At 43.9% G+C, this 13,149-nt stretch overlaps 1 protein-coding gene and 1 long non-coding RNA gene across 17 annotated transcripts in view; one reads left to right on the forward strand and one right to left on the reverse strand.

Annotated features, from left to right (window-relative positions):
- LOC122708237 overlaps nt 1-13,149 on the forward strand; it is an 87,955-nt gene that overhangs the window by 48,781 nt on the left and 26,025 nt on the right. For 13 of the 16 annotated variants that reach the window (XM_043924457.1, XM_043924459.1, XM_043924461.1 and 10 more), the window contains exons 3-13: nt 1,591-1,716; nt 3,665-3,735; nt 4,197-4,221; nt 5,865-5,935; nt 6,374-6,404; nt 8,067-8,137; nt 8,575-8,605; nt 10,268-10,338; nt 10,777-10,807; nt 12,470-12,540; nt 12,979-13,009. In XM_043924457.1, coding sequence (XP_043780392.1) covers nt 1,591-1,716; nt 3,665-3,735; nt 4,197-4,221; nt 5,865-5,935; nt 6,374-6,404; nt 8,067-8,137; nt 8,575-8,605; nt 10,268-10,338; nt 10,777-10,807; nt 12,470-12,540; nt 12,979-13,009 — 630 coding nt within the window. The remainder of the gene's footprint in view (nt 1-1,590; nt 1,717-3,664; nt 3,736-4,196; nt 4,222-5,864; nt 5,936-6,373; nt 6,405-8,066; nt 8,138-8,574; nt 8,606-10,267; nt 10,339-10,776; nt 10,808-12,469; nt 12,541-12,978; nt 13,010-13,149) is intronic. The other 3 variants (XM_043924452.1, XM_043924450.1, XM_043924460.1) reach the window with 3 other exon arrangements.
- Nucleotides 3,937-13,149, reverse strand: part of LOC122708239 — a 51,234-nt gene continuing 42,021 nt past the window's right edge. The window contains exon 3 of the long non-coding RNA XR_006345069.1: nt 3,937-4,109. This is a non-coding gene — a long non-coding RNA (uncharacterized LOC122708239). The remainder of the gene's footprint in view (nt 4,110-13,149) is intronic.

The raw sequence follows: 13,149 nt of genomic DNA on the forward strand, positions 1-13,149 counted from the left end.
AAAAGAATATGGGGCTCTGCTGTCTTCCACTACAGGGTCTAGAGCATGATGAGTTGATACAGTCAGAATTTTAGTGAGGGAAGACTCGAGCTCCTGCCTATTCTTAGCTAGCGCTTCATCCAGACTGCTGAAATCAGTGCTCTGATCAGCTGTGAGACTGAACATCAGAGACGTAATTAAGACACCACAGCCCAGCACAGGTGGCCACCTTCCCAGTTAACTCACATTAACTCCTCATCCAGACTTGGTCAGTGGAAGGGAAGCTAATTGGTGGAGCCATCATGTAGCTTTTGGTGTAGAAAATTCTGAGCTCTGAGCCAACTCGGAAGCCAAACAGACCACTCGTCACTCAGCAAAATGACATGGAAAAGGCTGTTGTTTCATGGTTGTCCATGTGAAGAATCTGTGGGGGATGGACAGGTGAAATCCTATGGTTCTTCTGAGGAGCTTTGCCTCAGAAGAAAGTTGTATTTTTGATCAGAAATGGAAATATAGAGACAAATGGTGGAAGGAGGATTTGAGTTATTTTTTAGGCTGAGTCTTCTTCTCCAGGGCGTCCAGCTCTCATCCGCAGAAAACTAGGGGCAGGAGCATTTGAGAGGGGGGTGGCATTCACCATTGTGTGCTCTTGGAAAGTCACTTGATCTCTCTAAATGTCAATACCCTCCACTGTAATGTATGTTCACAGCCCCCACTCTGTCCCCACATCCTCCCCAACAGGGCTGTGTGTCAGAGGAGGTGATAATAGATACTCTACATAAACTGTAAAGCCTTGTTTCTGTGTAAAAGCTGAGGTAAGCTTCCATCCCCACTTACTTAGAACCATCAAAATGCCCTCTCTGCTTTCAACTGCTACTAAAGGTCCACCTTATTCTTGACATCACTCAAGACTGAACTCTTACAGAGCATTTAGGAGGCTTTCTATTTATTTATTTGACTGCTTTGGGTCTTGGTTGTGGCACATGGGATCTCCGTTGCACCATGCGGATCTTTCGCTGCAGGGCACTGGCTCTCTAGTTGTGCTACTTGGGCTCAGTAGTTGCACCATGTGGGCTTAGCTGCTCTGAGGCATGTAGGATCTTACTCCCCTGACCAGAAATCAGACACCTATTCCCTGCATTTCAAGGCAGATACTTAAGCACTTGACTTCCAGGTAAGTCCCTCCTTCATTTATCTACCCTTTTACCTAAATTTAATCATTCTTGGCCTCATAATACTAAAAATAGGCCATATTAACATTTCTCCAACTCAGTACAGGAAACTGAGGCAAAGAGAGATCCAAATGTCTTTCCCATGTACCTGCTTCTCCTGAAGAGGATCTGAATCCAGTCCATCAGGCATGGTCACCATGCTCTGCTGAGCTTCTAGGTCTGTTAAATAGAGATATCTGCACACAGCCAGTCTGTGGGTGTGTTCAGTGCACATAAACCGCAGACCTTCCTAAGTCCACCTTGGATTCAGGAGGCCCTGCTAGGCATCTGGTGAGGAAGGGGATCGAGGATTGAACTGTTGATCAATGATTATTAATTCCCGTGTGGTTCTCTGCCAGCAAGATGTCTACAGCTCTCCCCATTATAATGCATTTCACAGGATGTATTGTCCAGAAGGCGAGGAGAAAGATCCCTCGGAGGTCAAGAAGATCAGTGACCAGCTGGTTAAAGAGGGTTAGTTGTTGGCCACATAATAGGGTGCACGCTCTCACTGACCCAGATGAAGGTACTGTGGAATTTTCCTCATCAAGTTGACTCAAGAATAATTACTGTAGTATGTTCAGTGCCTCATATTTAAGAAAAGCTGAAATAATAAACAGTGTTCTATTTCATGTGTTCAAATTGAAACTTACTATATCAGTTGGGACTGTTTTAACTGTGGAAGGACATATGCATTTTAAATTCATCATATGGTTCATGATTAAGAGTGGAGATGGTCTCTAGCTATGGTTTGGACATTAGCTAATTTTTTAACATTAGTAGTGATATGTTCCTCCCTAAAGCCATGTTTCAAAATTTCTTTCAATTATTAGACTTTATTTAGAACAGGATTACATTGACACAAAAGTTGTACAGATAATATAGAAAATTCCTGTACCCCATCACTTCAGTTTCAGCTAGCAAATGTTACTCACAGATAACGTATGTGTGGTACATTTATTACAATTAGTGAGATGATATACTTTTAGTAATTAAAAATCCATAGTTCACCTGAGAGTCACACTTTGTGTTGTTACCTTTAATGACACTTTAACTATGCACAGTATTGTTTATCATCGTCATGGTAACAGACAGAAGCCTGTGCGCTCATGTTCTCAGTACGCTGTAAGCACTCAAATGATGGAAACAATCCGAAGGCCATCATGTGATGAGTGGATAAATACCATGTGATATGTACTCAGAATGGAATACTCCTCAGCCATAAAAATAAATCAAGGGTTGAAACATGCTACAAAATGGATGGCCCAAATAATACAAAAAAATTTTATAGTTAGTGAAATAAGGCAGGCACAAAAAGACAAATATTGTATTATTCTACTCTCTTAAGGTACATAGAATAAGCTAACTCACAGAAACTGGAAATAGAAATTACCAAAGCCAGGAGGCAAGAGGGAAGGTGGACAATGACTTAATGAATACAGAGGTTATATTGTGTCTGACGAAAAAGATTTATATGTAGATGGTGTTGATAGATACACAGCATTGTGAATATAGAAAGTTATATGAAACTTTTTAATTCCTAAAAATTATGAAAAGAATAAATGCAATGTATCTTTGGTCACAATGCTCAGCTGCTAAGTCGTGTCTGACTGTTGGTGAGCCCATGGACAGCAGCACACCAGGCTTCCCTGTCCTTCACTATCTCCTGGAGTTTGCTCAGATTCATGCCCACTGAGTCGATGATGCTATCCAGACAGCTCATCCTCAGTGCCCCCCAACCCTTTCCTCCTGCCCTCAATCTTTCCCAGCATCAGGGGCTTTTCCAGTGAGTCTGCCCTTCACATCAGGTGGCCAAAGTGTTGGAAGCTTCAGCATCAGTCCTTCCAATGAATAGTCAGTGTTGATTTCCTTTGGGATTGACTGGCTTTATCTCCTTGCTGCTCAAGGAACTCTCAAGAGTCTCTTCAGCACCACTGTTCTAAAGCATCAATTCTTTGGCACTCAGCCTTCTTTATGCTCCAAGTCTCTCAAATGTACATGACTACTGAAGCACAGTTTGATTTTTAGTGTTTCCCTTTGTTAGACTGACAATTTCAAGTTGAAAACTGTTGCTTCATGACTTTATTTTTTAGCTGAATTCCAATGAAGTTTCAAAATATTCAAGACAGCTGATGTATACAGTTTTTGATTTGATGGATGAATGTTGAGTCTTTCCCAGCAGATAAATAATTCAAAAGGGCATTTTTAAAAAATGACAATGTAAATTACAAACTGTAGTCAGAAGCAGTTTCCTCAGCAGGTTCCACTTAGCGAGAAAGTTAAAGAAACTCTGACTCATTTCTGAAGCGTTCATCTCCTCTGCCTTCCTCCACCCATGAGGAAGGTTGTCCGACACATCTCAGCCCACACTTATTAACCGTGCACATCCACACACTTCCCCCGTGTATCCACATTACCAAGGTCTTCCCGATCAGCGTCACAGATGTCCTAACAATTCCTCTGTGTCCTCGTAGAGCTCCCTGAGGGGCAGGTGGAGGAGGTATCCAATTCAACGCTGGAGGAAGAGGCTCTGCCCAGCTCTGTGGTAAGTACGCCTTGTTTATCTGAGATAACAGTGTTGCTTCATGATTTTATCTTTTTAGCCGAATTCAAATAAAGTTTCAAAATACTCAAGACAGCTGATATATACAATTTTTAATTCAATGGATGAATGTTTAGTCTTTCCCAGAAAATAAATAACTCAAAAGGGCATTTTTTAAGAATGACAACATAAATTAAAAACTGTAGACAGGAGCAGTTTTCTCGGCAGAAAATATTCTTTATTGAAATAAAAATTTTTAATTGCTGATCAAAATGGGCTTGAGAGATCTTTCAGGAAAAGCTTCAACCTTTCCTACAGAAGTCCTCTAGGTTTTCTTTTGGGGCTGTGGACTCAACAACACTTTCCCATTTGGTTTTCTGAGAACAAAAAGAGAACAAAAGACCTGAATGCATGGTACTCAAGATGCTGACAGCCTCACACTCTTTTCTTCTCTCTAATCACAGACATGTGAAGCAGACAACGAACATGGTAAGTACTCAGGGATCTTCCTTCTACTGAGGAACAATGTGGTTGATGAAGGTGGGGCTCTCTCTCTGGCTTTGGTTTGAGAGGCCCCCTGACGCTGGCGTCTTATAGGGGTGAGGGCTGGGGGTGCAGAGAAGAGACTAATCTCCCAGGATGCCTGTGTTCTATGGTCCCTGGAACAAACTCCATCATTTAGAGGCTGTGGGTTTGTGTGAATCAGGTCCCACATGTGGGCCCATGTGTTGTGATTCTGAAGCTCTATGTGTGTATGTGTGTTTCCTCAGAGGATTCCCTCTTACACAGCGCAAGTCAACTGTGAGCTTTCTAAACACTTCTCATCACCACTGCACACTGGCTATATATTACCTGATTCTTTCCTCAACTCAGCCATTCCTCAAGTTTGGTTACTATTCATTCTCCCCAAATGGAGGTGGTGCTGAGAAAAAGGGCCCAAGCTCTTGACCTCGTAAGTGGAAAAGCCAAACTGAGAACCTAGGGGTAGCCCCAGTGTGATGGCTCTGGACCCCTGACCTGCACTCATCACTCAGTCTGGAAATCCTAGTCATGGAGCAAGGGGGTCCCTGCGTCTATGTTTATGCCTGGAGGTACTGGCAGCTCCAGAGGTCCAGATCCTGCCCATCATTATAAACTGGGCTCGGTGCTCATGCAACCCAGGGCAAGAATAGGTGGATTAACAGCTAATTTGGGAAAGTCATTAGTGTGAAACACACCTCAAGACTTTTTTCCTGGTCAATTCAGATTCTGAGAGTCTGTGGCCTCGTGTAGACAGTATAGGTCATATCTCGTGGTGCTAGTGTCATTGTTTAAACTAGGAAAAAAGCAGATTATCTTCAGAGTAATTTCATTGTACTGGGTGACATTACCACAAGCCTTACATTGATTCAACCCTATAGCACACACTCAAGGGAAGGTGTCAATTAGGTCTCACGCTGGGACTCGAAAGTTTGCCTAATCACCATGACTCTTGTAGTAAATCTCCTGCACAGCTGGGTCAGAGATAGTCAGGTTCACCCCATGCGTCCTCTCCATAATGAACTGTCCCACTCAATGTATGACTTGTGTGAGTGTGGCCGGCCACTGACTCAGGGACGTGCAAATATTGTTTGGAAAATGAAGACTGGCCATAAACATTACCTGAATGATACTGGCTTAATAGCTATTTGGCAAGTGAGAATTGCATTCAGTCCTCTAACAGAGACTGCGTTTAATCAAGAACAAACTCTCTCAGACAACTCAGTAAGTAAAGTAGCTTTAACTGAATCCTGGGGAGGCAGTGATCTAGGAAGAAATCCTTCTGGATAGGGGTTGTTTTGCAGAAGATGTAAACAGGCAGGAGGTTCATGAGTCTCTGTCATTGAAAGGTGGCATACATTTTAGTGTTTCTTTTTTCCCAATCTGTTAGGTTATCACTAGTTAAAATGCAGAGGTTCTGTTTCATTATTTCCTGCTCCTCCGATTTGCTCTTATTTATACAACAAAGAGGATGATTCAACAGCAACTCAGTCCCACGTTACTGATGCCTTAAGCATACACTCCACCCCATGCCCCCGCCCCAACAAAAAGTTTCCTGAGTGATTAGTGAGCAGCTTCACCTGTGCCCCAATGTCTCTTCCTTGTCCCTCTAGCTTCCCAGGAGAGTCTGGTGATGGCACCCTTCCAGGACTTGCCTGAGGTACAGGCTCTGAGTACTGTGAACGTAAGTGCACCTTATTTGATCTGGGATAAGATTGTTGCTTCACCTTATCTGTTATTCAGACAAATACAGTTATAGTCATCTGACAATTTACATTCCCACTGAGGCATGTAATTCCTTGGCTGGGAAAAGAGTGAGGATAAATCTATTATCAACACAGACCTGTTTCAAAAGGACATTAAAAATGACAGCATCATTTACTACTGTAGGTACTTTGCTTAGCAGAAAGTACTCTTTCTTGAAAAGCAATGTGTTCTTGTTGGACAAATTGAAACTGAGAGATCTTATGTGAAAGGGACTTCCCAACAGGACACTCTGTGTTTTCCTTTGGAGTCACTGAAATAGAGAATTTTAGTTATCTGAGGAGACAAACCACATGACAGAAAACTTAGTGCACGAAGTTCAGGATGCTGACACCTCACTCTGTTTCCTTCTCTCCAGTCACAGGAATCTGGGGAAGCCAGTGAACACGGTAAATATTCAGGGATCATCATTCTGCTGAGGTACAATCCAACTGATAAAGCTGGGGTTCTCTGACTGGCTCTGGTTGGAGAGTGGCCCTGATGCTGGATTCCTACTTGGGGTGCGGGCGGGAGGTGCAGAGAAGAGACTGATCTCCCAGGAAAGAACAGTGTCTTTGTTCTATGGTACCTGGAGGCAACGACATCATTTCGATGCTATGGGTTTGTGTGAATCGGGGTTGGGGGCCCATGTGTGGGCCCCCTGGTATGATTCTGAAGCTCTGTGTCTCTGTGTGTTTCCTCAGGAGGTTTCCTTCTTACACAGCACAAGTCACCTGTGAACTTTCTCAACACTTCTCATCACCTCTGCACACTGTCTATACATAACCTGATTCTTTCCTCAGCTCAGCCATTCCTCATGTTTGCTTAATATTCATTTTCCTCACGTGAAGAAGGTGCTGAGGACAATGGCCCAAGCTCTCGACCCTCCTTTGTTGAAAAGCCAAACTGAGAACCTCGGCGTGTTCCCATTGTGACTGCTCTGGACCCCTGACCTTCAGTTATCACTCAGCGTTAAAATCCTAGTCACGGAGCAAGGGGTCCATGCATCTGTGTTTTTGCCTGGATGTACTAGAGCTCCACAGGTCCAGACCGTGTCCATCATTGTAAGATGGTCTCAGTGGTCAAGGAACCCAGGGCAAATAGAAGTAGATTATCACCAACGTTGGCACAGTCATTACTGTGATAGGCACTTAGGCACTGACAATCCTCCTGGTCAGTTCACAGATCTGAGAGGTGTATGCCCTGGTTTAGACAGGACAGGCCAAATCTGTTGGTGCTAGTGTCATTGCTTAACCAAGGACAAAAGCAGATTACCATCAGGGAGATATTTCATTGTACTGGGTGACAACACCCTAAGCCTTACATTGGTTAAACCCTGCAGCACACTCTCAAGGGAAGGTGTCAAATAGATCTCACGGTGGAACTTGACAGTCTGCTTGTTGACATTGACTCTTGTAAACCTCCTGCATAGCCGAGTCCAAGAAATTCAACGTTTACCCCATGCTTTCTCTCCATAATGAACTGTCCCACTCAATGTATGGCTTCTCTGAGTGTGAACAGACATTCATTCAGGGACGTGCAAATATTCTTTGGGAAATGAAGACTGGCAAGAAACATGACCTGAATGATACTGGCTTAATAGCTATTTGGCAAGTGAGAATTGCATTCAGTCCTCTAACAGAGACTGCGTTTAATCAAGAACAAACTCTCTCAGACAACTCAGTAAGTAAAGTAGCTTTAACTGAATCCTGGGGAGGCAGTGATCTAGGAAGAAATCCTTCTGGATAGGGGTTGTTTTGCAGAAGATGTAAACAGGCAGGAGGTTCATGAGTCTCTGTCATTGAAAGGTGGCATACATTTTAGTGTTTCTTTTTTCCCAATCTGTTAGGTTATCACTAGTTAAAATGCAGAGGTTCTGTTTCATTATTTCCTGCTCCTCCGATTTGCTCTTATTTATACAACAAAGAGGATGATTCAACAGCAACTCAGTCCCAAGTTACTGATGCCTTAAGCATACACTCCACCCCATGCCCCCGCCCCAACAAAAAGTTTCCTGAGTGATTAGTGAGCAGCTTCACCTGTGCCCCAATGTCTCTTCCTTGTCCCTCTAGCTTCCCAGGAGAGTCTGGTGATGGCACCCTTCCAGGACTTGCCTGAGGTACAGGCTCTGAGTACTGTGAACGTAAGTGCACCTTATTTGATCTGGGATAAGATTGTTGCTTCACCTTATCTGTTATTCAGACAAATACAGTTATAGTCATCTGACAATTTACATTCCCACTGAGGCATGTAATTCCTTGGCTGGGAAAAGAGTGAGGATAAATCTATTATCAACACAGACCTGTTTCAAAAGGACATTAAAAATGACAGCATCATTTACTACTGTAGGTACTTTGCTTAGCAGAAAGTACTCTTTCTTGAAAAGCAATGTGTTCTTGTTGGACAAATTGAAACTGAGAGATCTTATGTGAAAGGGACTTCCCAACAGGACACTCTGTGTTTTCCTTTGGAGTCACTGAAATAGAGAATTTTAGTTATCTGAGGAGACAAACCACATGACAGAAAACTTAGTGCACGAAGTCAGGATGCTGACACCTCACTCTGTTTCCTTCTCTCCAGTCACAGGAATCTGGGGAAGCCAGTGAACACGGTAAATATTCAGGGATCATCATTCTGCTGAGGTACAATCCAACTGATAAAGCTGGGGTTCTCTGACTGGCTCTGGTTGGAGAGTGGCCCTGATGCTGGATTCCTACTTGGGGTGCGGGCGGGAGGTGCAGAGAAGAGACTGATCTCCCAGGAAAGAACAGTGTCTTTGTTCTATGGTACCTGGAGGCAACGACATCATTTCGATGCTATGGGTTTGTGTGAATCGGGGTTGGGGGCCCATGTGTGGGCCCCCTGGTATGATTCTGAAGCTCTGTGTCTCTGTGTGTTTCCTCAGGAGGTTTCCTTCTTACACAGCACAAGTCACCTGTGAACTTTCTCAACACTTCTCATCACCTCTGCACACTGTCTATACATTACCTGATTCTTTCCTCAGCTCAGCCATTCCTCATGTTTGCTTAATATTCATTTTCCTCACGTGAAGAAGGTGCTGAGGACAATGGCCCAAGCTCTCGACCCTCCTTTGTTGAAAAGCCAAACTGAGAACCTCGGCGTGTTCCCATTGTGACTGCTCTGGACCCCTGACCTTCAGTTATCACTCAGCGTTAAAATCCTAGTCACGGAGCAAGGGGTCCATGCATCTGTGTTTTTGCCTGGATGTACTAGAGCTCCACAGGTCCAGACCGTGTCCATCATTGTAAGATGGTCTCAGTGGTCAAGGAACCCAGGGCAAATAGAAGTAGATTATCACCAACGTTGGCACAGTCATTACTGTGATAGGCACTTAGGCACTGACAATCCTCCTGGTCAGTTCACAGATCTGAGAGGTGTATGCCCTGGTTTAGACAGGACAGGCCAAATCTGTTGGTGCTAGTGTCATTGCTTAACCAAGGACAAAAGCAGATTACCATCAGGGAGATATTTCATTGTACTGGGTGACAACACCCTAAGCCTTACATTGGTTAAACCCTGCAGCACACTCTCAAGGGAAGGTGTCAAATAGATCTCACGGTGGAACTTGACAGTCTGCTTGTTGACATTGACTCTTGTAAACCTCCTGCATAGCCGAGTCCAAGAAATTCAACGTTTACCCCATGCTTTCTCTCCATAATGAACTGTCCCACTCAATGTATGGCTTCTCTGAGTGTGAACAGACATTCATTCAGGGACGTGCAAATATTCTTTGGGAAATGAAGACTGGCAAGAAACATGACCTGAATGATACTGGCTTAATAGCTATTTGGCAAGTGAGAATTGCATTCAGTCCTCTAACAGAGACTGCGTTTAATCAAGAACAAACTCTCTCAGACAACTCAGTAAGTAAAGTAGCTTTAACTGAATCCTGGGGAGGCAGTGATCTAGGAAGAAATCCTTCTGGATAGGGGTTGTTTTGCAGAAGATGTAAACAGGCAGGAGGTTCATGAGTCTCTGTCATTGAAAGGTGGCATACATTTTAGTGTTTCTTTTTTCCCAATCTGTTAGGTTATCACTAGTTAAAATGCAGAGGTTCTGTTTCATTATTTCCTGCTCCTCCGATTTGCTCTTATTTATACAACAAAGAGGATGATTCAACAGCAACTCAGTCCCAAGTTACTGATGCCTTAAGCATACACTCCACCCCATGCCCCCGCCCCAACAAAAAGTTTCCTGAGTGATTAGTGAGCAGCTTCACCTGTGCCCCAATGTCTCTTCCTTGTCCCTCTAGCTTCCCAGGAGAGTCTGGTGATGGCACCCTTCCAGGACTTGCCTGAGGTACAGGCTCTGAGTACTGTGAACGTAAGTGCACCTTATTTGATCTGGGATAAGATTGTTGCTTCACCTTATCTGTTATTCAGACAAATACAGTTATAGTCATCTGACAATTTACATTCCCACTGAGGCATGTAATTCCTTGGCTGGGAAAAGAGTGAGGATAAATCTATTATCAACACAGACCTGTTTCAGAAGGACATTAAAAATGACAGCATCATTTACTACTGTAGGTACTTTGCTTAGCAGAAAGTACTCTTTCTTGAAAAGCAATGTGTTCTTGTTGGACAAATTGAAACTGAGAGATCTTATGTGAAAGGGACTTTGCAACAGGACACTCTGTGTTTTCCTTTGGAGTCACTGAAATAAAGAGTTTTAGTTATCTGAGGAGACAAACCACATGACAGAAAACTTAGTGCACGAAGTTCAGGATGCTGACACCTCACTCTGTTTCCTTCTCTCCAGTCACAGGAATCTGGGGAAGCCAGTGAACACGGTAAATATTCAGGGATCATCATTCTGCTGAGGTACAATCCAACTGATAAAGCTGGGGTTCTCTGACTGGCTCTGGTTGGAGAGTGGCCCTGATGCTGGATTCCTACTTGGGGTGCGGGCGGGAGGTGCAGAGAAGAGACTGATCTCCCAGGAAAGAACAGTGTCTTTGTTCTATGGTACCTGGAGGCAACGGCATCATTTCGATGCTGTGGGTTTGTGTGAATCGGGGTTGGGGGCCCATGTGTGGGCCCCCTGGTATGATTCTGAAGCTCTGTGTCTCTGTGTGTTTCCTCAGGAGGTTTCCTTCTTACACAGCACAAGTCACCTGTGAACTTTCTCAGCACTTCTCATCACCTCTGCACACTGTCTATACATTACCTGATTCTTTCCTCAGCTCAGCCATTCCTCATGTTTGCTTAATATTCATTTTCCTCACGTGAAGAAGGTGCTGAGGACAATGGCCCAAGCTCTCGACCCTCCTTTGTTGAAAAGCCAAACTGAGAACCTCGGCGTGTTCCCATTGTGACTGCTCTGGACCCCTGACCTTCAGTTATCACTCAGCGTTAAAATCCTAGTCACGGAGCAAGGGGTCCATGCATCTGTGTTTTTGCCTGGATGTACTAGAGCTCCACAGGTCCAGACCGTGTCCATCATTGTAAGATGGTCTCAGTGGTCAAGGAACCCAGGGCAAATAGAAGTAGATTATCACCAACGTTGGCACAGTCATTACTGTGATAGGCACTTAGGCACTGACAATCCTCCTGGTCAGTTCACAGATCTGAGAGGTGTATGCCCTGGTTTAGACAGGACAGGCCAAATCTGTTGGTGCTAGTGTCATTGCTTAACCAAGGACAAAAGCAGATTACCATCAGGGAGATATTTCATTGTACTGGGTGACAACACCCTAAGCCTTACATTGGTTAAACCCTGCAGCACACTCTCAAGGGAAGGTGTCAAATAGATCTCACAGTGGAACTTGACAGTCTGCTTGTTGACATTGACTCTTGTAAACCTCCTGCATAGCCGAGTCCAAGAAATTCAACGTTTACCCCATGCTTTCTCTCCATAATGAACTGTCCCACTCAATGTATGGCTTCTCTGAGTGTGAACAGACATTCATTCAGGGACGTGCAAATATTCTTTGGGAAATGAAGACTGGCAAGAGACATGACCTGAATGATACTGGCTTAATAGCTATTTGGCAAGTGAGAATTGCATTCAGTCCTCTAACAGAGACTGCGTTTAATCAAGAACAAACTCTCTCAGACAACTCAGTAAGTAAAGTAGCTTTAACTGAATCCTGGGGAGGCAGTGATCTAGGAAGAAATCCTTCTGGATAGGGGTTGTTTTGCAGAAGATGTAAACAGGCAGGAGGTTCATGAGTCTCTGTCATTGAAAGGTGGCATACATTTTAGTGTTTCTTTTTTCCCAATCTGTTAGGTTATCACTAGTTAAAATGCAGAGGTTCTGTTTCATTATTTCCTGCTCCTCCGATTTGCTCTTATTTATACAACAAAGAGGATGATTCAACAGCAACTCAGTCCCAAGTTACTGATGCCTTAAGCATACACTCCACCCCATGCCCCCGCCCCAACAAAAAGTTTCCTGAGTGATTAGTGAGCAGCTTCACCTGTGCCCCAATGTCTCTTCCTTGTCCCTCTAGCTTCCCAGGAGAGTCTGGTGATGGCACCCTTCCAGGACTTGCCTGAGGTACAGGCTCTGAGTACTGTGAACGTAAGTGCACCTTATTTGATCTGGGATAAGATTGTTGCTTCACCTTATCTGTTATTCAGACAAATACAGTTATAGTCATCTGACAATTTACATTCCCACTGAGGCATGTAATTCCTTGGCTGGGAAAAGAGTGAGGATAAATCTATTATCAACACAGACCTGTTTCAGAAGGACATTAAAAATGACAGCATCATTTACTACTGTAGGTACTTTGCTTAGCAGAAAGTACTCTTTCTTGAAAAGCAATGTGTTCTTGTTGGACAAATTGAAACTGAGAGATCTTATGTGAAAGGGACTTTGCAACAGGACACTCTGTGTTTTCCTTTGGAGTCACTGAAATAAAGAGTTTTAGTTATCTGAGGAGACAAACCACATGACAGAAAACTTAGTGCACGAAGTTCAGGATGCTGACACCTCACTCTGTTTCCTTCTCTCCAGTCACAGGAATCTGGGGAAGCCAGTGAACACGGTAAATATTCAGGGATCATCATTCTGCTGAGGTACAATCCAACTGATAAAGCTGGGGTTCTCTGACTGGCTCTGGTTGGAGAGTGGCCCTGATGCTGGATTCCTACTTGGGGTGCGGGCGGGAGGTGCAGAGAAGAGACT

The sequence above is a fragment of the Cervus elaphus genome, chromosome 14 (genome assembly GCF_910594005.1).
Source record: "Cervus elaphus chromosome 14, mCerEla1.1, whole genome shotgun sequence".
NCBI lineage: Eukaryota > Metazoa > Chordata > Mammalia > Artiodactyla > Cervidae > Cervus > Cervus elaphus.